This window comes from Hypanus sabinus, chromosome 25 (genome assembly GCF_030144855.1).
Source record: "Hypanus sabinus isolate sHypSab1 chromosome 25, sHypSab1.hap1, whole genome shotgun sequence".
In the NCBI taxonomy this organism is placed as follows: domain Eukaryota; kingdom Metazoa; phylum Chordata; class Chondrichthyes; order Myliobatiformes; family Dasyatidae; genus Hypanus; species Hypanus sabinus.
Genome location: NC_082730.1, coordinates 5,883,165 through 5,910,978, shown reverse-complemented (window position 1 = coordinate 5,910,978; position 27,814 = coordinate 5,883,165). Strand labels below are relative to the sequence as shown.

The 27,814-nt window shown below is 42.8% G+C and overlaps 2 protein-coding genes across 2 annotated transcripts in view; both read left to right on the top strand.

The window, feature by feature from the left end:
* The window catches only part of LOC132380875 (C4b-binding protein alpha chain-like), a 56,549-nt gene extending 52,795 nt beyond the window's left edge, over window positions 1–3,754 (top strand). Inside the window, exons 7-8 of the mRNA XM_059949794.1 lie at window positions 511–649; window positions 3,631–3,754. Of these exons, the coding sequence (XP_059805777.1) occupies window positions 511–649; window positions 3,631–3,754 (263 nt within the window). The remainder of the gene's footprint in view (window positions 1–510; window positions 650–3,630) is intronic.
* Window positions 3,755–8,285: 4,531 nt separating this feature from the next.
* On the top strand, window positions 8,286–24,492 carry LOC132381257 (complement receptor type 2-like). The gene is made up of 4 exons (XM_059950637.1): window positions 8,286–8,453; window positions 13,205–13,384; window positions 19,677–19,856; window positions 24,180–24,492. The coding sequence occupies exons 1-4, from the start codon at window positions 8,294–8,296 to the stop codon at window positions 24,389–24,391; spliced, it is 732 nt and encodes a 243-aa protein (XP_059806620.1). The 5' UTR covers window positions 8,286–8,293; the 3' UTR covers window positions 24,392–24,492.
* The last annotated feature ends 3,322 nt before the right edge of the window (window positions 24,493–27,814 follow it).

The window sequence follows — 27,814 nt, the reverse complement described above, 5'->3', positions numbered from 1 at the left end:
TAGCATGAATATCAATTTCTCCTTCTTGTAACCAAATTCCCCCCTCCTTCCATTCCTCACTCTGACCTTTCATCTCTTCTCAACTGCCTATTGCCTCCCCCTGAGTCCCCTCCTCCTTCTTTCTCCTATGGCCCACTCTCCTCTCCTATCAGATTCCTACTTCTCCACCCGTGACCCTTCCCACCCACCTGGCGTCACCTATCACCTTCTAGCAATCCTCCTTCCCCTCCCCCACCATTTTTTCCCTGGGATCTTCCCCCTTCCTTTTCAATCCTGAGGAAGGGTCTCAGCCTGAAATGTCAACTATCTATCTGCCTCCGTAGATGCTACCTGACCTGCTGAGTTCCTCCGGTATGCTGTGTTCTTTGCTTTGGATTTCCAGCATCTCCAGACTTTTTCCTGTTTATACTTGTGTTTCCGCTACCTCCATCATCTGATATGAGTGTTGATACCTTTATCCCAGATATAATTATTTTTCCAGCTGAGGTTATTGTGTTGTCATCTTGGCAGATGGATGTAAAAAACCCCAAAGAATTGCTTATGGATTTATCAAGAGTGATAAGGAAATATATACAAAATATGAGACTGTCACATTTACCTGCAGAACTGGTTATAAGCTGTTTGGCAGTGAGACCCTTCTTTGTGTGGGGTACGATAAGTATGACCAACCCTCACCTGAATGTCGTGTGAGTAAGTATGCATTTGATCAAGCTTTGTTTTACGAATGTGAAGTACAATGCTATGTCCTCAAGTTTGTTGGATTCTGATGTTTTTAATCCAAGGTTCCTTCCAGGTGACTGACCTTTCAGTTGGTAAACGCTTAGGAAACAGTAACAACAACTCCTCAACTGTCAGGATAGCTAAAGACAAGGATAGCTCCTTGTGGGAGAAGTTTTAAATTGGAGTAGGGCATCAAGGATGATGGCGAGATGGAGTACAGAGAGGAAGTGGAGCAGCTGATTGATTGGTATGGGAACACCCTAAGCCTGAATGTGGAGAAGACCAAGGAAGTCACTGTGGACTTCAGGAAGGTGCAGATGAACCATCCCCTCTGTGAATACAAGGCTCATCCATAGTGAGAGTTAAGTGCACCTGGGAGTTCACATCACAGTCAACATGGGAGCTACGTAGCCTCAGTTATAGCAAGAACTAGGCCTTAAGCCTCAGGCTTGCTTGCTGCTGCAGACCAAGAGAGCGACGCAAAAGTGCTACAGTATGGTGAGCTTGGCTGTGGCCTGGTCTGTCCTGTCGGTGTTGTCCCTTTGTGTTCGAGCAGTGGAATGACAGGCTGAACTGCACGCGTCTGTACACTGCCAGCAGACTGTACCATTGATTGCCGGGCATTGTCTTTCAGGGTCTTGGACTACATATGCTTATTTCTGTGAATATCCTTCTTTGCTCGATGCTTTGAATATGTTACTCAGCATCTCCTTCATTTTATGGACATCTGCTCTCACACTATTACTCCCAGAAAGTGTTTGCTTGGTCCTCACCTATCACCAAACCATCATCCACATCCTGCAAAACATTCTTCGAAATTTCAAGTTCAATTGTCATTCAACCATAGATGTGAACACAGCTAAACAAAACAGTGGTCCTCCAGAGCCAGGGTGCAAAACACACTACCGACAGTCACACACAGCACAAAGTACATGTGGCACAATGATGATAAAACAGTGCAGCCCAAGTTCCTGCGTGTAATGACCTGTAGACTGATGGTGCCTGGGATGTTGTCCTGGAGTCACATTTCCGTAAGAAATCATACAACAGTCCTTATCACATGGTGGGATCGCATTCACCAGCTATAATGTGATCCCACCACCAATTCCATTTTCCCACCCGTTCCAGAAACCACTCCCTCTCTGACCCGCTGTTTACTTAGCCCCTCCCCAAGCAATGTCCCCTGCAACTGTTGAAGGTGTAACACCCGACCCCAAGCTTTCTCCTCCACCACCATCCAGGACATAAACAGTCCTTCCAGAGAAAGCAGAAGATATTGAAGGGGAAATGAAGGAATGCATATCAGGCATAGGAAATTGTTATCAAACAAGTCATTGAGGTTTAAAGAGTACAAGAAAAAAACAGGAGAAATCAGGAGGGCAAAGATTGGGCCATAACATAACCTTAATTCTATTTTTCAAGGAGAGTCCTGTAATGTTTTACATGTAAAAATGTTTAATTAATCCAGAACAACATTGTGGGATGCAGGGCCCATTTATGAGCTCTACTGTTCCAGGTTCTATGCTCTATGTTACTTTGTGAATCTACTGGTCTTTCATATCGCTCTTGAGTGATGACTAACCTGTTCCTTTCCTGCAGTAAGTTGCCAATCACCCTCGCCAATTCTGAATGGAGATTATACACCACACAAATTCATTTTTTCATATTACTATGGAGATGTTATTACATTCACCTGTGATAAAGGATTTAAACTTGAGGGTTCCAGTGAGAGTAGCTGTGGAGATAACGGCGTCTTTAACCCTCACCCTCCGACCTGCAGAAGAGGTAAGGCCCCACTACTGAAGTCTAAAGATAGAATGAAAGTTAAATGTTCCTCAGAGCTGAAATATTCCGGTTTCTCTGAGGTTAAACCATCTCCCTCAGCTCACAGGGCAGAGGTACCTGCATGGCTGGGATAGACTGGGGTTGGGGTTGAGTTTGACTGGAATTGGTTTGGGCTGGGATGGACTGGGATTTGCTTGGGCTGGGATGGGGGGTTTGGCCGGGATGGGGTTGTGTTGTGATTGTTTTCATTGCAATTCTGTGGGTCGAGAATGGACTGGGATTAGGATGGAATAGGATTCTGGTGGTCTAGGATTTGGTTGGGCTGAGAATGGATTGATCTGGGATGGGATAGGACTGGGACTGGGGTGGAATGGTTTTGGGTTGTGACAGGATTGGGATTGGGCTGGAGTGAGATTGGGATTGGGGTGGAATGGTTTTGGGTTGTGACACGGTTGGAATTGGACTGGAGTGAGATTGGGATTAGGCCAGAGTAGGATTGGGATTGGGCCGGATTGGGATTGGGGTGGAATGGTTTTGGGTTGTGACACGGTTAGAATTGGGCTGGAGTGAGATTGGGATTAGGCCAGAGTAGGATTGGGATTGGGCTGGAGTGAGATTGGGATTGGGGTGGAATGGTTTTGGGTTGTGACACGGTTGGAATTGGGCTGGAGTGAGATTGGGATTGGGCTGGAATAGTTTTGGGTTGGGCTGGGATTGGGTTGGTCTGGAAATGGGGTGGACTGGAATTGGGTAGGGCTGGGATTGTTGTGTTCAGGGGCTTGCAAACATCACAAGAAGTCATTTGTTGGTGAGGTAGTACAAGTTTTTAAAATATCAGCTGGGGGCTTTTGGAACTTTTCAGTGGACTGCCATCATAATGATCTATTAAGCACTCATCAGGGACCAATAAAAGAAGCGAGTTGTAAGCGGAGCAGCCATTGTGGTAGTGTCCATTGTTGGAACGGCCAGGCTTTGGCTTAACAGGTAAGAAGAGGCACAAACTAGAATTTAAGCTTGAGTCATTAGAGAAGTTACAAGTGTAGGCAGGTTGGTAGTTCTGGCAGTTGAATGCTCCTCCTGTGAGATGTGGAAACTTGACAATCTCCCTGATGTCTACATCTGTAGGAAGTGCATCCAACTGCAAATCCTCACTGCTAAGGTCAAGGAACTGGACCTGGAGTTGGAGCTGGATGCACTCAGGGCCACCCAGGAGGCTGAATACCCCCTGAGGTTGTCAAACCCAGAGTAGAACTTCAGGTCGTACATGGGTGAAGTAAAGGGAGTACTCAGTCAGTGTAGGTTTCCCCTGTGGCTGTTCCCTTCAGCAGTAAGTACACCCTTTTGGATACTGTTTGGGGTTTGGGGGGATGGGGTGGACTATCAGCAGCCAGGCCAGTGGCACTATGGCTGGGCACTGAGGGCCAGCAGAGAAGGGTAAAGTCAGAGAGAGAGAGAGAGAGAGAAAGTTATAGGAGACTGGATGGTTAGGGGAAGCAGGAAATAGATAGCAGATTCTGTGGCTACAAAAAATACAGCATGGTGAAGAGTTGCCTCCCAGGTGCCAGGGTCCAGGATCACTCAGAGCAGCTGGAGAATATTATCAAGAGGGAGGGTGATCAGCCAGAGATGGTGCTGTACAAAGGTGTCAATGACATATATACACCGCCTATAAAAAGTATTCACCACCAGAGTATTGGAAGTTTTCATGTTTTATTGATTTACAAAACTGAGTCACAGTGGATTTAATTTGGCTTTTTTGAAACCAATCAACAGAAAAGACTCTTTCGTGTCAAAGTGAAAACAAATTTGCCTGAATTTATTGCAATTATTCAACACAATATAATTGATTGCATAATTACTCACCCCCTTCCGAGCTCTGCACCCAAAGATCTCTGAGCACACAGCCAAAGATCTTACAGTTCCCACAACACACTGATCTCCTGTCGGGACACCGAGCTTCAATCCACCTGTCCCCAGAGCCACGAGATCCCAGGCCTCCAAAGGCGTGCTGAGCTCTTAGACCACGTCCTTGGCACGTTAGATAACAGCCAGTTGTGAAACCCCGAGTACAGGTCCCATTCCCGCAATGAACCAAAGTCAGCTTGTAACTTCAGGTCAGAGTCTTCAATTAAACCCTGAAAGGGAAAAACGGAGATATTAAAGATGGAAATAGAGCTGTTTCTGAAGATGCAAGCAAAGGAGTCGCCGTTTAGCACCATCAATGTTGTTAAACAATAAAATATGAAAACTTCCAAGGGGGATGAATACTTTTAATGGGCACTGTAGGTAGAAAAGGGGAAGTGTTGCTGTGCAGCTAATATAGGGAGTTAGGAAAGAGACTGTAGAGCAGCACCTCCAAGGTAGTAATTTCTGGATTACTCCAGTACCACATGCTGGTCAGAGCAGGAATATGATGATAATACAGGTGGACGGGGATGGGGTTCAGATTTCTGGATCATTGAGATCTCTTCTGGGGTAGGTATAATCTGTACAAAGAGGACCTGATGGGGATCAGTATCCACGTGGGCAGGTTCGCGAGAGTTGTTGGGGAGGGTTTAAACTAATTTGATAGGGGATGGGGACCAGAGTGATAGGGCTGAGGATGAATTAGCTGCTGTACAAATTGATGCAATGTGTAGTGAGATCCTGAGGCAGGTGATAGGGCAAAGTTTCAGTCAGTGAGATGAGTGAAAGTGTAACATGGGAGTAAAATTGAAAAGGGTGACGGATACAGGACTGAATGTGTTATATTTGAATGCACGCATTGCAGAATAATACAGACGATCTTGTAGCACAGTTAGTGATTGGCAGGTAAGAGGTTGTAGGAATCACTGAAAGAAGATCAAAGTTGAGAGCTTAACATCCAAGTACACACACTGTTTTAAAAAGACACACAAGTAGTAGGCAGCTTGGTCGGATTGGCTCTGTTAATAAAAACAAAGTTAAATCATTAGAAAGCAGTGGCATGGAATTGGAAGGTGTAGAGTCCTTACGAGTAGAGTTAAGAAACTGCAAAGGTGAAAAGACCCAGTGGGAATTGCATACACAAAAGTACAACTGCAGATGCTGTGGATCAAAGAATACATACACTATGCTGGAAGAACTCAGCAGGTCAGGCAGCATCCGTGAGAAAAAAGTAGCCAACGTTTCAGGCTGAGACCCTTCATCAGGAATGGGGGGGGGGTGGGAATTACATATAGGCCTCTGAACAGTAACTTGGATGTGGAATATAAATTACAATGGGGGACAGAAGATGCATATGAGAAGGACAACGGTATGATAGACATGGGGGATTTCAACGTGTAGGTAGATTGGAAAATTCAGGTTGGTGTTGGATTCCAAGAGAGGGAATTTGTAGGGTACCTATGAGATGCTTTTTGGAGCAACTTGTGGTTGAGCCCACTAAGAGAAAGGCAGTTCTGGACAGGGTTTGATTAGGGAGCTTAAGGTAAAGGAACCCTTAGGAAGCAGTTATTGTGTTATGATATAATTCACCCTGCAGTTTGAGAGGGAAAATGTAAAGTCAGATGTGTCATACAACAGTGGAATAAAGGGAAATACAAAGATATACAAGTTAACCAAGAGGAAAATATCAGGGAGTCAAAATAGTATAAAAGCAATAGAGAGGGTACAATATATAGCAAAAATTAGTGGGAAGTTAGAGAATTGGGAAGATTTTAAAAACTAAAGGCAACTAAAAATTCCAGAAGGAGAGAAAAGATGAAATATGAAGGTAAGCTAGCCAATAATATCAAAGAGCACGCAAAAAGTATTTTTCAGATATATAAGAGTAAAAGAGAGGCAAAAATGGATATTGAACTGTTGGAAAATGATGCTGGAGAGGTAGTAATGAGGGACAAAGTAATAGCAGACAAAGTATTTTGTGCCAGTCTTCACTATGGAAGACACTAGCAGTGTGTGAGAAATTCAAGAGGGTCAGGAGACAGAACTGAGTGTAGTTACTATTACGGAGGAGGAAGCTGAAAAGTCTGAGGGTAGATAAATTACCTAGTCTAGTTTGAATACACCCCAGGGTTCTGAAAAAGGTAACTGAAAAGATTGTGGAGGCATTAGTAATGATGTTTCAAGATTCACTAGACTCTGGAATGGTTTTGGAGGACTAGAGAATTACAAAAGTTGCTCCACTGTTTAGGAAGGGAGAGAGAAAGAAGAAAGGAAATTATATGTCATTTAGCCTGACTTCAGGAAGATGTTGGAGTCTATTATTAAGGATGAGGTTTCAGGATTCATGCCAAAGTCAGCATGGTTTCCTTAAGGGGAATTCTTGCCTGACAAATCTGAATTCTTTGAGGAAATAACAGGCAGTACAGACAAAGGAGAGTAGGTGGATGTTTACGTGGATTTTGAGAAAGCTTTTGACAAGGTGCTGCACTTGAGGCTGTTTAACAAGATAATCGTCCATTGAACTACAGGAAAGATTCTAGCATGGATAGAAGCTTAGTTGACAGCAGAATATAAACAGTAGGAATAAAGGGGGCCTTTTCTGGTTAGCTGCCAGTGAATAGTGCTATTCTTCAGTGGTCAGTATTGGGACCACTCTTTTTCATGTTATATGTCAACATTTTGGATGATAGATTTGATGGTTTTGTGGCCAGATTTGCAATCAATAGAAACATAGGTAGAGGGGCAGGTAGTTTTCAATGGGCTGAATGGTCTAAGTGTGCGATAATGTCTGATGGTCTTAAAGGATTGAGTTGGATTGCTCAGAATAGATTGGGAGACGTGTGTGTAAGCAGAGGGTCACTAATTAATGAAAGGGGCCTCACACATGAGCGGAATGTGGATCAGTGCTTGGGATTCTAATCCACTTACTCAATATGATCTACACCCTGCACTTCCCCACACAATGCTGCACAGAAGTTGTGTCCATGCCTTGTACTGCAAATCTACTGATGTGATTTCCACCTCCCAGCTCTCAATGTTTACCTCAGCAGTCATGGTTTTTCATGGACTTATTCATGAGCCTCTGGTTTGCCAACATAGTCTCCAGCCCCTCACCACACCCTCTGCAAGAAGCATATTTACTGCAGTTCACCTTTAAACCTGCCACTGAAACCTATATCCTTTGGCTGGCAAGATAAAGGAACGTGGGATGGGGTGGGGGGGGAAACAGCCTACCTGAAACTGGAGAATTAAACCTTCACAAGCCCCTGCCCACATGGCTAGCCGGTCTGGAATCCAGGAAGGTGGATTCAAGGTTAGCTCGGAGGTAGGAAGCAGAGCTTGTTTCTCAGAATGGAGACAATTAACTCGTGACGTGCCACTGGAGTCAGTGTTGAGACCCTTGTTATTTGTCATTTATAGAAATGACCTGGATATGAATCCACTATGTTTAATCAGAGTTAAAAGGCACCATAGGGGCAACGTTTTCACACAGAGGGTGGCGAGTGTATGGAACGGGCTGCCTGAGGAAGTGGTTGAGGCAGTTAGAATCATATCATTTAAGAGCCACTTGGACAGGTACATGGAGGGGCAAGGTCCAGAGAAGGGGTTTCCAACCCAAGGCTCACAGACCCCTTAGTAAATGGAGAGTCTCCATGGCATAAAATGGTTGGAGACCTGTGGTCTGGAGGGATCTGGGCTGAACAGAGGACATTGAATGAGCAGCATGTACAGCATGGATTGGTTGGCAAAAGGGCCTGGGTTCCACAACGCCTCGACTCTACGCCATTTGAGTGTAGACTACCCAGGTGCAGTTTCTTTTCCCACAGCACCTGAGTGACATACCACCTGTTCCTCTCCAACAGTGTATTGTTATACACCCACCATGCCCGACAATGGATACATTATACCAAGGCAAACACTCTATCGATATGACCAACAAATTACCTTCGTCTGTAATACTGGATATGAACTAGTGGGCAGCCGTTACAGTCGGTGTGGAGATGAAGGCACCTTCACTCCTCCCCCACCTACCTGCAGGAAAGGTAAGCTGTTGTTACTGAAGTCTAAAGACAGAATGAAAAGGAAATGCCCCTTAGAGCTGAAATTGTCAAGTCGCACAGAGGCTGAACCATCACTGTAATGTCTCATCCTCTCTCTTGTCACTTTGCAAGGTCAAATTCTGTTGGGGCATGTAGAATAAATGGCAGGGACATTCCAATTGTTGGAGGAGATGTTGGTCACAGCTCAATGGTGGACAGGGTAGCGAGGTTCCTGGAGTGGGCTGTTCCTCAGCAGTGCCTGAAGTCACTTTAATGGCGACTGCTGATGCACTGAGAAATGGCCCAGCCAGTCACCCAACCATCTTCAAAGGTTCAAAGGCTCACTTTATTGTCGAAGTATGTATGCCGAATACAACTCTGAGATTTGTCCTCCCCAGATAGCCATGAATTATTGAAAACTATAGAAGCAGTTGACAGAAAGACATCAATCCAAGGCATGAAAAGAAAAAGAAACAAAATCTCACAAACCTCACCCCAGTCAGTCTCTCGCACAAAAAACAACACATCAGCAACATGGGGTAAGAACAAGGACATCAAACCCTAAACCCCCAGCCCACCAATCAGCAACAAGAACATCAAACCCTAAACCCCCAGCCCACCAATCAGCAACAAGAACATCAAACCCCAAACCAACCAGCCCACCAATCAGCAATAAGAAAGAACAGGCAAGAACACAAAAAGAACATAGAACTGAAAGAGGTCAATATGAAGTACAGTTCGTTTGGACTACAGTCCAATCCGTAAATCTCACTAGTGGCCCCTCTGAGGGCAGCAACCCTGTGTCAAGGAGATTCAATGTGGTTACTGAACCCTGTCCCCTGTTCATGAGAATCTATTCTAAAGCCTGGTGCTGTAGCTGGTCAAAGCCTGAAGTGAATAGATGGTGCTAGACACTCTCAACAGGTAGATGTTGGCAGAGCGAACCAATCATTCACCCTGGTGACCCTCTCCTCAAAGCAGTGCTGCTGGATGGCCAGTGACACTGTGTCTCTCCCCACAGACCCTGACTGATTGACTGAGAATGTCCAGCCCTTCCTGTTTCACTTACCAGTATCCTGCGGGTTAAATTTAAGGTTAGTGAACCCTAAATTGTTCATTAAATTTACATTTAGTGAACAGTTCCATCTCATTCGACATTAGAATCAGGTTTATTGTCACTGACATGTCGTGAAATTTGTTGTTTTGCAGCAGCAGTACAGTGCAAATTCATGAAATATACTAAAAATTACAGTAAGAAAATGTACACACAACTATAAATACACTTCGCAATAGTTCAGCTAAGCTAAAACTGTTTTGTTGATGATTTTCATTTGTACTCAGTGTCTGCTTTTCACTTAAGTGTCCAACAATAATCAGCCGACCTTGATGGATTCCCGTTGACCTGATACCGTTTCTCCATGACCGCAATGTCCTGATGAAACCCTTCATCATGTGCTGACAGTACCAAGATTTGTAGGGAGGAATTCTAAACAGGAATGCAGAAAATGAATCTTTAGTGACACATTGCACTTCACGGTTTGCATGCTTGAAGCACGTTGTCAACAATCTAGACATAGTTTGGTGCTCTGTAGTTGCCAAGAAAATTTTCAACGACATCCTTGAATGAGTTCCATGGGATTCTCTCTGGTTCCACTAGAATTCCCCGTCATTGATGACCTGTTTGATTTGAGGACCAACAAAAATGCCTTCCTTAATCTTGGCATAAATTATTCTGGCTTGAATTATGAATTGAAAGAACAAATACAGGTGATTTCAAAAGAATGATGTGTGCCAAGGAAATTTCATAGTGATTTTCATGATCAGCAGCCCAAAATCCACAAGGCACACCCAAAGGTATTTAGGATTTTTGTTGTCGGTGTTATGAAAGTACTTATACAGTAGGTCACCATATACAAGCCTGAGATTCATTTTCCTGCGGGCATACTCAGCAAATCGATAGAATAGTAACTATAACAGGATCTGTGAAAGATCCACCAGAGTGCAGAAGACAAAAGAACAGCAAATGCAAATATAAATAAATAGCAATGAATAATGAGAGCATGAGATAATGAGATAAAGTCCTTAAGGTGAGAGGATCGGCTTTAGGAATATTTCAATGATTGGGAAGTGAGTGTAGTTATCTGCTTCTATTTAAGAGCCCGATGGTTGAGGGATGGTAACTGTTCCTGAACCTGATGGTGTCAGTCCTGAAGCTCTTGTACCTTTGACCTGATGGCAGCAGCAAGAAGAGAGCAAGACATGTGGGGATCTCTGATGATGGACATGACTATCGTACAACAGCATTTCATGTGGATGTGCTGAATGGTTGGGATGGCTTTACCTGTGATGGACTGGGCTGAATCTACCACCTATTGTAGGATTTTCTGGTCAAAGGCATTGCTGTTTCCACTACCAGGCTGTGGTGCAGCCAATGAATATTCTTTCCACTCCACATCTTTCAAAGGTTGTCAAAGTTTTAGATGTCATGCTGAGTCTCCGCAGACTTCTGAAAAAGTCGTGGCACCATTGTGCGTTCTTTGGAATTGACTTAGGTGCTGGGTCCAGGACAGTTCTCCAAAATAGAGATAGAGACAGACAGAGAGAGAGATAGTTAGAGAGTGAGAGTGAGAGAGTGAGTGAGAAAGAGAGAGCGGGAGAGAGAGATATTTTTGTTTACAAGTTTGCCGATGACACCACTGTTGTGGGCCATATCAGTGGTGGTGATGATGAATCAGCATACAGGAAGGAAATTGAAAATTGACAGAGTGGTGTAATATCAACAGTTTCTCACTCAAGATAGAGTTCAGGAGTGGGAAACCAGAGGTCCATGAGCCATTAATCATCAGAGGTGGAGAGGGTCAGTAACATTAAATTCCTGGCTGTCACTATCTCAGAGGGCTTGTCCTGGACCCAGCATATAAATATAATTGCAAAGAAACCACAACAGCACCTCTACTTCCTCAGGTGTCTGCAGAGGTTTGGCGTCTCATCGAAAACCTTGCTAAGCTTCTATAGATGTGTGGTGGAAAGTGTGCTGACTGGCTCCATTACGTCCTGGGGTGGGAACACCAATGCCTTTGAATGGAAAATCCTACAAAAGGTAGTGGATCCGGCCCATTACATCACAGGTAAACCCTTCCCATGCACTGAGCACATCTACATGAAATGTTGCCGTAGAAAAGCAGCATCCATCATCAAAGATCCTCACCACCCAGGCTCTTTTATGAATTTATGAATTTTATGAACTCTTTTATGAATTTGCTAAGTTTGCCGAGAGAAAAAAGAAACTTAGGGTTGCATGTGGTGACTTGTATGTACTCTGATAATAAACTTTTACTTCAAAAATATTTATTCAAAGAGAGAGAGAGAGAGAGAGAGAAAGAAAAAAATATAATACAATGGATCAATGGGTTAATTGGGCCATCAGTTAATGGGGCAGTCGTTTATTTGGGCCAACTCTTAAAAACGAATTGAGAAAATAACTGGGATTCCCATCATTTATTTTGGACTATATGCTGCTTAATAGGATCTGGAGACTGTTGTTGAACTGTTTCTAACTCGTGTCAGTCACATACAGCCATTAGACAGTAAACCATACTTAGAGTGATCAGTTTTTAAATGGCATCAGTTGCATATGATAATGTTCAAAAAACAGTGATGCATGTCACTAATCGTTGGTGAAAAATAAGCAGCAAGACAATTCAGAACTGTTTTAATCACCGAGGTTTCCAGCATTCAGGCTTGGAATTGCCAGAAATGGCCCGGCTTGAAAATTAAGCAATGTCACTACTTCAAGTTTTGTAGGAACTGCAAAAAAAATTAAGGTTTCAACAATCAAATTAAATATTACAATGAAGCTGAAGGTTCAAAGTATGTATTCATCAAAAGCGTTGTATAAAGGCCGTCCATTATCTAACTAGGTGTCTGCACTAATTTTGTTCATTTGCAGTCAATCGAAAGAACACAGAGTGGACTCTTCCATCGATAACTGTTAGGAACAAATACACAGCTTTACAGTAATTTAGTAATATTAATAGTGTTCTGATGTGTTGCACATTGCATTTAACTACACAATTTGTTACTCAGTTATACAGTAGTTTGTCTTTCTTATACTATTTCCTTGAAAGTTCAGCTAATTCGAACAGCTGCTTAATTGGGCCAAAATGTACTGGTCCCGATGCGTCCCAATTAACTGGAATTCTCTAATCTCTAATCTCGTTCAGGAGTTCATGGACTGTTCCGAAATCTGATGGCAGAGGAGAAGAAGCTGTTCCTAAAATGTTGAGTGTGTGTCTTCCGGCTCCTGTCCCTCCTCCCTAATGGTAGCAATGAGAAGGGGGCATGTTCTGGGTGGCAAAGGTCCTTAATTATTAATCACCCAAAAAAGAAAGGGCTACTTCCTGTCATGTTTGGTAATTTCCAATAAGGAGGAGTTTCCAAAAGAAAGGTGAATCGGCTGTTGACGTGCATAAAGACTGAACTGAGCCCACGATTTGAGACTGGGACGAGGCTGGCTTCTTCCATCTAATAGAAAATATCACCATTAATATCTTCCTTTGGTACTAATAAAGAACAGGGTTTATCTTGTCAGTTGGTTATTCCTCTCCACAGATGCTGCCTGATCTGTTGAGTTTCTCCAGCGTTTTGTGTTTGTTGGTCTGGATTTCCAGCATCTTGTGTTCAGGGATTTTCTTGTTATCTATCAAAGCTTCCCACCAGCCCTGAGTGACAACCAATCTGTTCATCTTCTGCAGTGCAATGTGAACGACCCAGAAATTTGAACAATGCAATCATTTATCCAGATCAACACATCTATTATTATGAAGATCATGTTACCTTCAGCTGTCTTCCTGGATATATACTGATGGGGAGCATTGAGAGTGTGTGTGTAGGAAGAGACACCTTTGACCCTCCCCCACCTACCTGCAAGAAAGGTAAGGAGTTGCTACTGAATCTGAAGACAGAATGAAATGTAAATACCCTCGTGAGCTGCAATTGTCAGGTCCCAGTGAGGTTGTACTGTCCAGAGGAACCTGCAAGGCTGGGCTGGGCTGGGCTGGGCTGGAAAGGACGGGGAATGAGTTGGGCTCGGATGGACTGGGATTGGGTTTTGCTGGGATTTGGATAAACTGGGACTGGGTCAGGCACTGGGACTGGGTTGGACTGGGGTTTAGTTCTGTTGGAGTTTGGATGAACTGGGATTGAGTTGGATTGGGGTTTGGTTTTGTTGGGGTTTGGATGAACTGAGACTGGGTCGGGCTGGGCTGCGATGGGGCTGAGCTGGGTTGAGTTGAGCTGATCAGAGTTGGTGAGGAGATGTGAGTATAGGCAGGGTCAGGACAGGAAGTGTGGGAGGGACACTAGGTTAATTGTATTCTATATCTGATGCAGCATAGAAACAACTCAATAAGCATAAAGAACTCAAAAAGGAAACAAAAGCACCATAAATATATTTATATTTAGTGTTTTCAGTGTTCTTTATGCTTTTTGTCTTCATTATGTGCATCAGAACGGAATGTACTGCTCTTTTTATGTCTGAAGAATGGTACTGTAGTATTTAGCAATTCCTGCTACTGCCTGTAAGGAGTTTGTACGTTCTCTTCAGGATTGTGTAACAGTGCTTCAGTCTGAAAAAAACACCGAAACAAAGCGGCTTCTCTCCTCACGTGGTCAAACTGAATTTCAAATTTAAAGGCGTCAGCACCATCAGAATTGAAGTCAGCAGGGCTATATATGGAGAGGCAAAGACAGTTAGACAAACACGTGGAGGGATATGGTTATGGTGTAGGTAGGACGTTTGGTGGTTTTGATTTGCTTTTTAGCTGGTTTGGCACAACAGTGTGGGCGGAATGGCCTGTTCATGGCTGTATTGCTCTATATTCTATATATATATATTTCAATATAAAAGCTCAAACACAGAGGAGCAATCATTTCGTTCTCTTTTACACTTGTGCACTGAAGAATGTCAATAAACAATCTTGAGTCTTAACGTAAGGGGGCTCACGGGTGAGACGGGGGATCTGAGAGTGTGGATCAACGCATGTGATTTGGATCCATTTGCTTCATGTGATCAGCACTCCCCCCTACCCCCACAGAATCTGCTGGACAAACTGAGTTCCTCTAGCTCCAGGTTCAAGTATTTCCACTCACTTGTGTCTCTATGGAATAGCGATATTGTAATAACAGAAACACAGTTAAGGGAGGGACAAGAATGCTGGGATATCGCAGTTCTATTTGTGACAGAGTGGGGGGGTATGAAAAGGGAGGGGCAAATCAATCAGAATATCACAGCAGTGCTCAGGGGCTGGTTAGTGAGGGTGCAGGGGTAGAAAGGGGTGATTATTTGTTGGGACTTTACTGCAGTCCTCCCAGAAGAAAGAAGCAGGAAAATCACTGGGGACAGCACCCACTCTGCAAACTCTTTTTTCCAAAATCTCCCTACTGGACGGCACTATAAGACTAGGAAAACAAAAACTTCATGCCAGCTTTTAAGTTTCTTCCACCCAGGCAGTGAATCTGATCAACGATTCCAGTTAGCCCCCACACCCCTCTGTCTATAACCCACATCACTGCACTGTAATCACTTTACACCACTCTTTATAATGATGTTTACATTGTAAATACATGTAAATATATGAACTGGTGGGCAGCCCTTACAGTCGGTGTGGAGATGAAGGCACCTTCAATCCTCCCCCACCTACCTGCAGGAAAGGTAAGCTGTTGTTACTGAAGTCTAAAGACAGAATGAAAAGGAAATGCCCCTTAGAGCTGAAATTGTCAAGTCGCACAGAGGCTGAACCATCACTGTAATGTCTCATCCTCTCTCTTGTCACTTTGCAAGGTCAAATTCTGTTGGGGCATGTAGAATAAATGGCAGGGACATTCCAATTGTTGGAGGAGATGTTGGTCACAGCTCAATGGTGGACAGGGTAGCGAGGTTCCTGGAGTGGGCTGTTCCTCAGCAGTGCCTGAAGTCACTTTAATGGCGACTGCTGATGCACTGAGAAATGGCCCAGCCAGTCACCCAACCATCTTCAAAGGTTCAAAGGCTCACTTTATTGTCGAAGTATGTATGCCGAATACAACTCTGAGATTTGTCCTCCCCAGATAGCCATGAATTATTGAAAACTATAGAAGCAGTTGACAGAAAGACATCAATCCAAGGCATGAAAAGAAAAAGAAACAAAATCTCACAAACCTCACCCCAGTCAGTCTCTCGCACAAAAAACAACACATCAGCAACATGGGGTAAGAACAAGGACATCAAACCCCTAACTCCCATCCCACCAATCAGCAACAAGAACATCAAAACCCTAAACCCCCAGCCCACCAATCACCAACAAGAACATCAAATCCTAAACCCCCAGCCCACCAATCAGCAACAAGAACATCAAATTCTAAACCCCCCCAGCCCACCAATCAGCAACAAGAACATCAAACCCCAAACCAACCAGCCCAACAATCAGCAATAAGAAAGAACAGGCAAGAACACAAAAAGAACATAGAACTGAAAGAGGTCAATATGAAGTACAGTTCATTTGGACTACAGTCCAATCCGTAAATCTCACCAGTGGCCCCTCTGAGGGCAGCAACCCTAGGTCAAGGAAATTCAATGTAGTTACTGAATCCTGTCTCCTGTTCATGAGAATCTATTCTAAAGCCTGGTGCCGTAGCTGGTCAAAGCCTGAAGTGAATAGATGGTGCTAGACACTCTCAACAGGTAGATGTTGGCAGAGCGAACCAATCATTCACCCTGGTGACCCTCTCCTCAAAGCAGTGCTGCTGGATGGCCAGTGACACTGTGTCTCTCCCCACAGACCCTGACTGATTGACTGAGAATGTCCAGCCCTTCCTGTTTCACTTACCTGTATCCTGCGGGTTAAATTTAAGGTTAGTGAACCCTAAATTGTTCATTAAATTTACATTTAGTGAACAGTTCCATCTCATTCGACATTAGAATCAGGTTTATTGTCACTGACATGTCATGAAATTTGTTGTTTTGCAGCAGCAGTACAGTGCAAATTCATGAAATATACTAAAAATTACAGTAAGAAAATATACACACAAATATAAAAACACCACAGTAGTTCAGCTAAGCTAAAACTGTTTTGTTGATGATTTTCATTTGTACTCAGTGTCTGAGGCTTTTCACTTAAGTGTCCAACAATAATCAGTCGACATTGATGCCTTCTTTAATCTTGGCATAAATTATTCTGGCTTGAATTATGAATTGAAAGAACAAATACAGGTGATTTCAAAAGAATGATGTGTGCCAAGGAAATTTCATAGTGATTTTCATGATCAGCAGCCCAAAATCCACAAGGCACACCCAAAGGTATTTAGGATTTTTGTTGTCGGTGTTATGAAAGTACTTATACAGTAGGTCACCATATACAAGCCTGAGATTCATTTTCCTGCGGGCATACTCAGCAAATCGATAGAATAGTAACTATAACAGGATCTGTGAAAGATCCACCAGAGTGCAGAAGACAAAAGAACAGCAAATGCAAATATAAATAAATAGCAATGAATAATGAGAGCATGAGATAATGAGATAAAGTCCTTAAGGTGAGAGGATCGGCTTTAGGAATATTTCAATGATTGGGAAGTGAGTGTAGTTATCTGCTTCTATTTAAGAGCCCGATGGTTGAGGGATGGTAACTGTTCCTGAACCTGATGGTGTCAGTCCTGAAGCTCTTGTACCTTTGACCTGATGGCAGCAGCAAGAAGAGAGCAAGACATGTGGGGATCTCTGATGATGGACATGACTATCGTACAACAGCATTTCATGTGGATGTGCTGAATGGTTGGGATGGCTTTACCTGTGATGGACTGGGCTGAATCTACCACCTATTGTAGGATTTTCTGGTCAAAGGCATTGCTGTTTCCACTACCAGGCTGTGGTGCAGCCAATGAATATTCTTTCCACTCCACATCTTTCAAAGGTTGTCAAAGTTTTAGATGTCATGCTGAGTCTCCGCAGACTTCTGAAAAAGTCGTGGCACCATTGTGCGTTCTTTGGAATTGATTTAGGTGCTGGGTCCAGGACAGTTCTCCAAAATAGAGATAGAGACAGACAGAGAGAGAGATAGTTAGAGAGTGAGAGTGAGAGAGTGAGTGAGAAAGAGAGAGCGGGAGAGAGAGATATTTTTGTTTACAAGTTTGCCGATGACACCACTGTTGTGGGCCATATCAGTGGTGGTGATGATGAATCAGCATACAGGAAGGAAATTGAAAATTGACAGAGTGGTGTAATATCAACAGTTTCTCACTCAAGATAGAGTTCAGGAGTGGGAAACCAGAGGTCCATGAGCCATTAATCATCAGAGGTGGAGAGGGTCAGTAACATTAAATTCCTGGCTGTCACTATCTCAGAGGGCCTGTCCTGGACCCAGCATATAAATATAATTGCAAAGAAACCACAACAGCACCTCTACTTCCTCAGGTGTCTTCAGAGGTTTGGCGTCTCATCGAAAACCTTGCTAAGCTTCTATAGATGTGTGGTGGAAAGTGTGCTGACTGGCTCCATTACGTCCTGGCTCCAATGCCTTTGAATGGAAAATCCTACAGAAGGTAGTGGATCCGGCCCATTACATCACAGGTAAACCCTTCCCATGCACTGAGCACATCTACATGAAATGTTGCCGTAGAAAAGCAGCATCCATCATCAAAGATCCTCACCACCCAGGCTCTTTTATCAATTTATGAATTTTATGAACTCTTTTATGAATTTGCTAAGTTTGCCGAGAGAAAAAAGAAACTTAGGGTTGCATGTGGTGACTTGTATGTACTCTGATAATAAACTTTTACTTCAAAAATATTTATTCAAAGAGAGAGAGAGAGAGAGAGAGAGAAAGAAAAAAATATAATACAATGGATCAATGGGTTAATTGGGCCATCAGTTAATGGGGCAGTCGTTTATTTGGGCCAACTCTTAAAAACGAATTGAGAAAATAACTGGGATTCCCATCATTTATTTTGGACTATATGCTGCTTAATAGGATCTGGAGACTGTTGTTGAACTGTTTCTAACTCGTGTCAGTCACATACAGCCATTAGACAGTAAACCATACTTAGAGTGATCAGTTTTTAAATGGCATCAGTTGCATATGATAATGTTCAAAACACAGTGATGCATGTCACTAATCGTTGGTGAAAAATAAGCAGCAAGACAATTCAGAACTGTTTTAATCACCGAGGTTTCCAGCATTCAGGCTTGGAATTGCCAGAAATGGCCCGGCTTGAAAATTAAGCAATGTCACTACTTCAAGTTTTGTAGGAACTGCAAAAAAAATTAAGGTTTCAACAATCAAATTAAATATTACAATGAAGCTGAAGGTTCAAAGTATGTATTCATCAAAAGCGTTGTATAAAGGCCGTCCATTATCTAACTAGGTGTCTGCACTAATTTTGTTCATTTGCAGTCAATCGAAAGAACACAGAGTGGACTCTTCCATCGATAACTGTTAGGAACAAATACACAGCTTTACAGTAATTTAGTAATATTAATAGTGTTCTGATGTGTTGCACATTGCATTTAACTACACAATTTGTTACTCAGTTATACAGTAGTTTGTCTTTCTTATACTATTTCCTTGAAAGTTCAGCTAATTCGAACAGCTGCTTAATTGGGCCAAAATGTACTGGTCCCGATGCGTCCCAATTAACTGGAAATTAATCTCTAATCTCAATCATGAGTTCATGGACTGTTCCGAAATCTGATGGCAGAGGGGAAGAAGTTGTTCCTAAAATGTTGAGTGTGTGCCTTCCAGCTCCTGTCCCTCCTCCTTAATGGTAGCAATGAGAAGGGGGCATGTTCTGGGTGGCAAAGGTCCTTAATTATTAATCACCCAAAAAAGAAAGGGCTACTTCCTGTCATGTTTGGTAATTTCCAATAAGGAGGAGTTTCCAAAAGAAAGGTGAATCGGCTGTTGACGTGCATAAAGACTGAACTGAGCCCACGATTTGAGACTGGGACGAGGCTGGCTTCTTCCATCTAATAGAAAATATCACCATTAATATCTTCCTTTGGTACTAATAAAGAACAGGGTTTATCTTGTCAGTTGGTTATTCCTCTCCACAGATGCTGCCTGACCTGCTGAGTTTCTCCAGCATTTTGTGTTTGTTGGTCTGGATTTCCAGCATCTTGTGTTCAGGGATTTTCTTGTTATCTATCAAAGCTTCCCACCAGCCCTGAGTGACGACCAATCTGTTCATCTTCTGCAGTGCAATGTGAACGACCCAGAAATTTGAACAATGCAATCATTTATCCAGATCAACACATCTATTATTATGAAGATCATGTTACCTTCAGCTGTCTTCCTGGATATATACTGATGGGGAGCATTGAGAGTGTGTGTGTAGGAAGAGACACCTTTGACCCTCCCCCACCTACCTGCAAGAAAGGTAAGGAGTTGCTACTGAATCTGAAGACAGAATGAAATGTAAATACCCTCGTGAGCTGCAATTGTCAGGTCCCAGTGAGGTTGTACTGTCCAGAGGAACCTGCAAGGCTGGGCTGGGCTGGGCTGGGCTGGAAAGGACGGGGAATGAGTTGGGCTCGGACGGACTGGGATTGGGTTTTGCTGGGATTTGGATAAACTGGGACTGGGTCAGGCACTGGGACTGGGTTGGACTGGGATTTAGTTTTGTTGGAGTTTGGATGAACTGGGATTGAGTTGGATTGCAGTTTGGATGAACTGGGACTGGGTCGGACACTTGGATTGGGTTGGGTTGGAGTTTGGATGAACTGAGACTGGGTCGGGCTGGGCTGCGATGGGGCTGAGCTGGGTTGAGTTGAGCTGATCAGAGTTGGTGAGGAGATGTGAGTATAGGCAGGGTCAGGACAGGAAGTGTGGGAGGGACACTAGGTTAATTGTATTCTATATCTGATGCAGCATAGAAACAACTCAATAAGCATAAAGAACTCAAAAAGGAAACAAAAACACTGTAAATATATTTATATTTAGTGTTTTCAGTGTTCTTTATACTTTTTGTCTTGATTATGTGCATCAGAACGGAATGTACTGCTCTTTTTATGTATGAAGAATGGTACTGTAGTGTTTAGCAATTCTGGCTGCTGTCTCTAGGGAGTTTGTACGTTCTCTCTGTGACCATGTGGGTTTGCTCCTGGTGCTCTGGTTTCCTCCCACAATCTAAAAACATACTGGTTGAAGGGTTAATTGATCACTGTAAATTGTCCTGTGATCAGGGTAGGGTTAAACCAGGGGATTGCTGGGGGTGCAGCTCGAAGGTCCGTAAGTGTGTGTTCTGCGCTGTTTTTTAAAGAATAAACAATTCATCAGCAAGCCAAACTGCAGTCAACTGAACCCTGGATTCAAAGTCTGGGTGATTTATTTGGGCAGCACACACACATACAACTGAGTGAAATTTAAACTGAGAACAAACCAGAAAAATATTGTAAGTACTTAATGCAGCAAACTTAGCGATTAAATCACAGATTCACAAGAAATTAAGGATACTTGAAGCTAGACTTACATATAAAATATCTGCAATTATACACATCATGAGTGAATAAAGTTTTACAGATTAATATCATGTAAGCATTAATAACGATAATCATGAATAATGCAAAATATTGCTCAGATAGCATTCTCCTTTATGGACTACGCCAAATCTTACTGACGATGATTTTGCTGGCGCAAACATAGGGAGAAACTCAGGATTGTGTAACAGTGCTTCAGTCTGAAAAAAACACGGAAACAAAGCGGCTTCTCTCCTCACGTGGTCAAACTGAATTTCAAATTTAAAGGCGTCAGCACCATCAGAATTGAAGTCAGCAGGGCTATATATGGAGAGGCAAAGACATTTAGACAAACACGTGGAGGGATATGGTTATGGTGTAGGTAGGATGTTTGGTGGTTTTGATTTGCTTTTTAGCTGGTTTGGCACAACAGTGTGGGCTGAATGGCCTGTTCATGGCTGTATTGCTCTATATTCTATATATATATATATATATATATATATATATTTCAATATAAAAGCTCAAACACAGAGTAGCAATCATTTCATTCTCTTTTACACTTGTGCAGTGAAGAATGACAATAAACAATCTTGAGTCTTAACGTAAGGGGGCTCACGGGTGAGACGGGGGATCTGAGAGTGTGGATCAACGCATGTGATTTGGATCCATTTGCTTCATGTGATCAGCACTCCCCCCCACCCCCCCACAGAAGCTGCTGGACAAACTGAGTTCCGCTAGCTCCAGGTTCAAGTATTTCCACTCACTTGTGTCTCTATGCAATAGCGATATTGTAATAACAGAAACACAGTTAAGGGAGGGACAAGAATGCTGGGATATCGCAGTTCTATTTGTGACAGAGGGTGGGGGGGGTATGAAAAGGGAGGGGCTAATCAATCAGAATATTACAGCAGTGCTCAGGGGCTGGTTAGTGAGGGTGCAGGGGTAGAAAGGGGTGATTATTTGTTGGGACTTTACTGCAGTCCTCCCAGAAGAAAGAACCAGGAAAATCACTGGGGACAGCACCCACTCTGCACACTCTTTTTTCCAAAAACACCCTTCTGGACGGCACTATAAGACTAGGAAAACAAAAACTTCATGCCAGCTTTTAAGTTCCTTCCACCCAGGCAGTGAATCTGATCAACGATTCCAGTTAGCCCCCACACCCCTCTGTCTATAACCCACATCACTGCACTGTAATCACTTTACACCACTCTTTATAATGATGTTTACATTGTAAATACATGCTGGCATTTAGTTATTTATTTTAAATTGATTTATTGAGATACATGGTGGAATAGGCACTTCCAGCCTTTCAAGCCTTGCCACCCAGCAATCCCCCGATTTAATCCTTGTCTAACCAAAGGGTAATTTACAATGACCAATTAATCTACTATCTAGTATGTCTTTGGACTGTGGGAGGAAACCAGAGCACCCGGAGGAAACTCGCTCGTCCGCGGGGAGAACATACAAACTGCTTACAGGCAACGGCAGCCATTGAACCCAAGTCGCCTGTTCTGTAAAGTGCAGCCACCCCCCCCCCCCCCGTGTACATTATTTTTCATATCCATACTTTAACTTATTTCTGTATAATTCTTTATTCTTTGCCATTGTTGAATGTTGGTTTTTTGTTACATGCCAAGCCCTGACCAACACACCACTGCAAATTCCTAATACATGTCAGTGTATACAGCGAATAAAGTTAATCTTCGATCCTTAACTAGTCAGTGGGAATCTGAAAGGGTCAATTGGATCGAATTCAGAAGAGTGTAAAAATAATAGGGTAATGGAAGTGGGGAAATTTTAACCATCCCGGAACGGACTGGAATTGCCTCCATGCAAAGGTTCAAAGGATAATTTATTATTGAAGTATGTATGCAGTATGCACCTCTGAGACCCGTCTTCTCTAAATAGCCACAAAACAAAGAAAAACATCAAACACCTCCTCCCCCCACAGAAAACATACAAATCACCCAGAAGTTTTAAATTAGGGGGCTTAGGTGGGAGTTAGTTGTAAAATGCAAATGCACACGAGTTTTGTGAAGCAGTATGAACATTGAATATAGAACATGGGGCAGTACAGCACAGGAATAGGCCCTTCAGCAGGCAGTGATGTGCTGAAACAGTTGAAAAACAAATCATAAACACTCAAACACTAATCCTTCCCACCTACACCATGTCCATATCCCTCCATCTTCCTGACATTCATGTACCGATCCAAATATCTCTTAAAGCCTCGAATGTATTTGGCTCCACCACGACAGCAGGCAGCGTATTCCAGGCATCGAGCACTCTCCAGTAAAAAACTTACCCCTCACATCCCCGTAGTGGACCTCCACTAGTTACAGTATTCTGAAACTCTTCCTTCTGGTCCTAGACTCTCCCTATGGTAAACTTCCTCACCACATCCACTCTGTCTTAGTATTTCAACAAGATCCCCTCCCCCATTCTTCTAAACTCCAGTGAATATAGACTCAGTCATCAAACACTCCTCATATGTTAACCCTGTCATTCCTGGGATAATTCAGGAACCTCTCAGAAACAGTTCAGACATGGTTCCTTCCCTGGTAGGGCTGCCTGGTTCAGAGGGCATGAGATATCACAGGAGTCTGGATAAACGGGTTGTTTTCTCTGGAGCGCCAGAGGCTGAGGGGAGATCTGAGAGAGGTTTATAAGATCATGAGGGACATCGATAGAGTGGACAGAAGTATCCGTTTCCTAGGGTTGAATGTCTAATGCCAGAGGGCATGCACTGAAGGTAAGAGGGGGTAGGTTTGATTAGCATTTTTGCAGATTCAGCACAACATTGTGGGCTGAATGGTTTGTTCCTGTGCTGTACTGTTCTATGTTCTAATACAAGAGCTCCCCTTTAGAACGGAGATGAGGAGGAATTTCTTTAGCCAGAGGATGGTGAATCTATGGAATCTGTTGTCGCAGATGACTGTGGAAACCAAGCCATTGGGTATATTTAAAGTATGTTTTTAGTTACTAAGCATATCAAAGCTACGGGGAGAAGTCAGGTGAATGGAGTTGAGCGGGTAAATCTATCAGCCATGGTGGAATGGTGGAGCAGACTCAAAGGCTAGGTCTTGGGATACCAAGGTATTATATTGTAGCTTTTGGAGAAACACACTTCACACCGTCTACAGGCAGTTCATCAGACAGCATGCCCTGACCTCAGTTCCATGACATTCCCCTCAGGTGAGAGAGCAAAGATCCCAAAATATGATTTCTATTTTCTACTCCAGACAATTCTGAATGGACCATTTCAAAAACAGCCCGTGGTAAGATAAACACCATCATTCAGTGGAGCCACGAGATAATTAATGAGAAAAAAGATATTATCCAAATGGAGAATCGACTTCTTCAGAAGGAAGAAAGTATCCTTTTAAAGTACCAAGCTATTGTCCAAAATCTTGAAATATTTCTTAACAGAACAAGCATCCCCAAAGCAGCCTAGAGTTCTGCTCAGTTGTTAATGCAAATGTGTTTTACTGACAACTCCACAAGTTGATTCTATTGACATAACTGTGGGCATAAATTTTTTTCTTCTGAAATAAAGTTCGGCAAAAAGGGTCTACTTTGATTTTATTGGTCATTACCAGGATGACGGCAATGTGTAAAAGAGTCATAAAGCACAGGCCATTCATCCCAACACATCAATGCTGACCATCGCCCACAGAGCTGGTCCCATCTGCCCACCAGCATCAGCTTTACTATCACTGGCATACATTGTAAAATCTGTTGTTTTGCAACAGGAGCATGTTGAAATGCATAATGATAAAAATAGTGAAATGTATTACATGTACAACACAGACACATACAGACTTAGCCTCCATGGCTGCCTGTGGCAAAGAATTCCACAGATTCACCACCCTCTGGATAATGAAATTCCTCTCATCTGTGTTCAAAAAGAATGCCCCACTATTCTGAAGCTGAGTCCTCTGCTCTTAGACTCTCCCACTGAAGGAAGCACCCTTTTCACCATTCAATAGGTTTCAATAAAGTCACCCCTCATTCTTCTGAATTCCAGTGAATACAGGCCCAGAACCCAGAAAAGCTCTTCATATGACAAGCCGTTCAAACCTGGAATCGTTTTTGTGAACCTTCTCCAGTTTCAGCACATCCTTTCAAAGTTAAGGGGCCCAAAACTGCTCACAATACTCCAAGTGAGGCCTCAACGGTGTTTTATAAAGTCTCAACATTACATCCTTGCTTTTATATTCTAGTCTTCTACAAGTGAATGCTGACTTTGCATTTGACTTCCTCACCAGAGACTCAACCTACAAATTAACCTTTAGAAAGTCCTGCACAAGGTCCACAAAGTCCCTTTGCACCACAGCTTTTTGTATTTTCTCTCCAGTTAGAAAATAGTCAGCCCTTTCATTTCTTCTACCAAAGTGCATGACCATACATTTCCTGACACTGTACTTCATCTCCTGCTTCTTTATCCATTCTCCTAATCGAAGTCCGTCTAGAGCCCCTCTACTTCCTCAAAACTACCTGCCCCCCCACCTCTCTTCTTATCATCTGCAAATTTTGTAACAAAGCCATCACTTCCATCATCCAAATCATTAACATATAATGTAAAAAAGAACCAGTCCTAACATATATCCTTGTGGACACTACTAGTCTTTGGCAGCCAACCAGAAAATTCTCCCTTTATTTCCACTCTTTGCCACTGCTTTATCCATGCTGGAATATTTCCTGTAGTACCATGGGCTCATAGCTTGTTAAGCAGCCTCATGTTTGGCACCTCGTCAAAGGCCTTCTGAAAATCCAAATACACAACATCAACCAATTCTCCTTTGTCTATCTTGCACTCTCCCTTCTTGAAGAGTGAAGTGACATTTGCAATTTTCCAGTCTTCTGGAACCATTCCAGAATCTGGTGATTCTTGAAAGGTCATTTCTGATGCCTCCATAATTTCTTTAGCCACCTCTTACAGAACCCTGAGGGTGTACACCATCTGGTCCAGGTGACTTACCTACCTTCAGACCTTTCAGCTTCCTAAGAAACTTCACCCAAATAATAGTAACTTAACACACTTCGTGACTCCTGACACCTGGAGTTCACCATACTGCTAGTGTCTTCCACAATGAAGACAGGTGCAAAATACTTATTCAATTCCTCCACCATTTCCTTGTCATATTGCTACCTCTCCAGCATCATTTTCCAATGGTCCGATCTCCACTCTCACCTCTCTTTTATGAGAGACACCTTAGACTTGTACACTTTATATATCTCAAGAAACTTTTGGCATCCTCTTAAATACTATTGGCTAGCTTACTTTTGCTTTCCATCTTAACGTTGCTAATAACTTTTTTAGTTGCCTTCTGATGGTATTTGAAAGCTTCTCAATTCTCTAACTTCCCACTAATTTTGGCTGTATTATATACCCTCCTTTTGACTTTTATGTTGGTTTTGACTTCTCATATTAGCCGTGGTTGTATCATCTTGTCTTCAGAATAATTCTTCCTCTTTGGGATGCATATATCTCGTGCCTTCCAAATTGCTTCTAGAAATTCCAGCCATTGCTCCTCTGCCATCATCCCTGCCAGTGTTCTTTTCCAATCAATCCTGCTCAACTCCTCTTTCATGCCTCTGTAATTCCCTTTAATCCACTGTGATACTGATACATCTGACTTTATCATCTGCTTCTCACAATTCAAAGTGAATTCAGTCATATTACGATTTAATTTCCCTACAGGTTATTTTATCTTAAGCTCTCTCATCAATTCTGCATCATTGCACACACCCAGTCCAGAATAATTGAACCCCAAGTGAGCTCAACCACGAGCTGCTCTAAAAAGTCATCTCATGGTCACTCTAGGAAGGAATCCAGCACCAATCTGATTTACTCTATCTACCTGCATATTGAAGTCCCCCATGACTATGGTAAATTTGTCTTTTTGGCAAGCATTTTCTATCTCCCATTGTAATTTGTCGATCACACCCTTACTATTATTTGGGGGTCTGTATAAACTCCCATTAGAGTCATTTTACCCTTGCAGTTCCTTAACTCTATCCACAATGGTTTGGCACTTTCCAGCCCTATGTCACCTCTTTCTAATGATCTGATTTCATATTTTACCAATAGAGCATTCCACTCCCTCTGCATTCCAGCCTGTCCTTTCGATACATCATGTATCCTTGGTCATTAAACTCAAGCAATAATATTCTTTTTGCCATGATTCAGTGATGCCCACAACATCATACATGCCAGTCTGTATCTGTGTACAAGTTCATCTGTCTTATTCCATATACGGTGTGCATTCAAATATAACGCCTTCAGTCCTGTATTCGGCCTTTTTGATTTTGTCTGCCTTTTACATTACAACGCATCCAGCTGACTGAAATTTTGGCCTATCAGCCTCTCCTTGCCTCTGTTTGTAAACCAACTACCTCATCTTCAGCACTATTACACCAGTTCCCACCCCACACTGCCAAATTAGTTTAAACCCCCCTGAACAACTCAAGCCAACCTGCCCACAATGATATTGAACACCCTCTGACTCAGTTGTAACCCATCCCTTCTGTAAAGGTCATACCTTCCCCAAAAGAGATCCCAATGATTCATAAATCTGAACTCCTTTCCCCTGTAACATTTCCTCAGCCGTGCATTTACCTGTCAAATCATCCTATTCTTACCCTCACTGGCACATGGCACAGGCAGCAATCCAGAGAAATATATATATGTATGTGTGTGTGTGACATACAGCTAGGATGCCTAAGACTTTGCAGAGTACTGTACTAATTTTATGTATTGCATTGCACTGCTGTCACAAAAACAAAATCATGACATCTGTGAGAGATGATAAACCTGATTCTGATATGGATCTTCATTGTGGACTGAGAGTGGGAAGGGGACAGGGAGAGGGGA

Bases quoted from the DNA above. Each gene is read 5' to 3' on its own strand.
- LOC132381257 (XM_059950637.1), top strand. From the start codon at position 8,294: ATGCCCGACAATGGATACATTATACCAAGGCAAACACTCTATCGATAT. The intron at 8,454-13,204 runs GTAAGCTGTTGT...CATCTTCTGCAG, and splicing joins CCCACCTACCTGCAGGAAAG to TGCAATGTGAACGACCCAGA. The intron at 19,857-24,179 runs GTAAGGAGTTGC...TTTCTACTCCAG, and splicing joins CCCACCTACCTGCAAGAAAG to ACAATTCTGAATGGACCATT.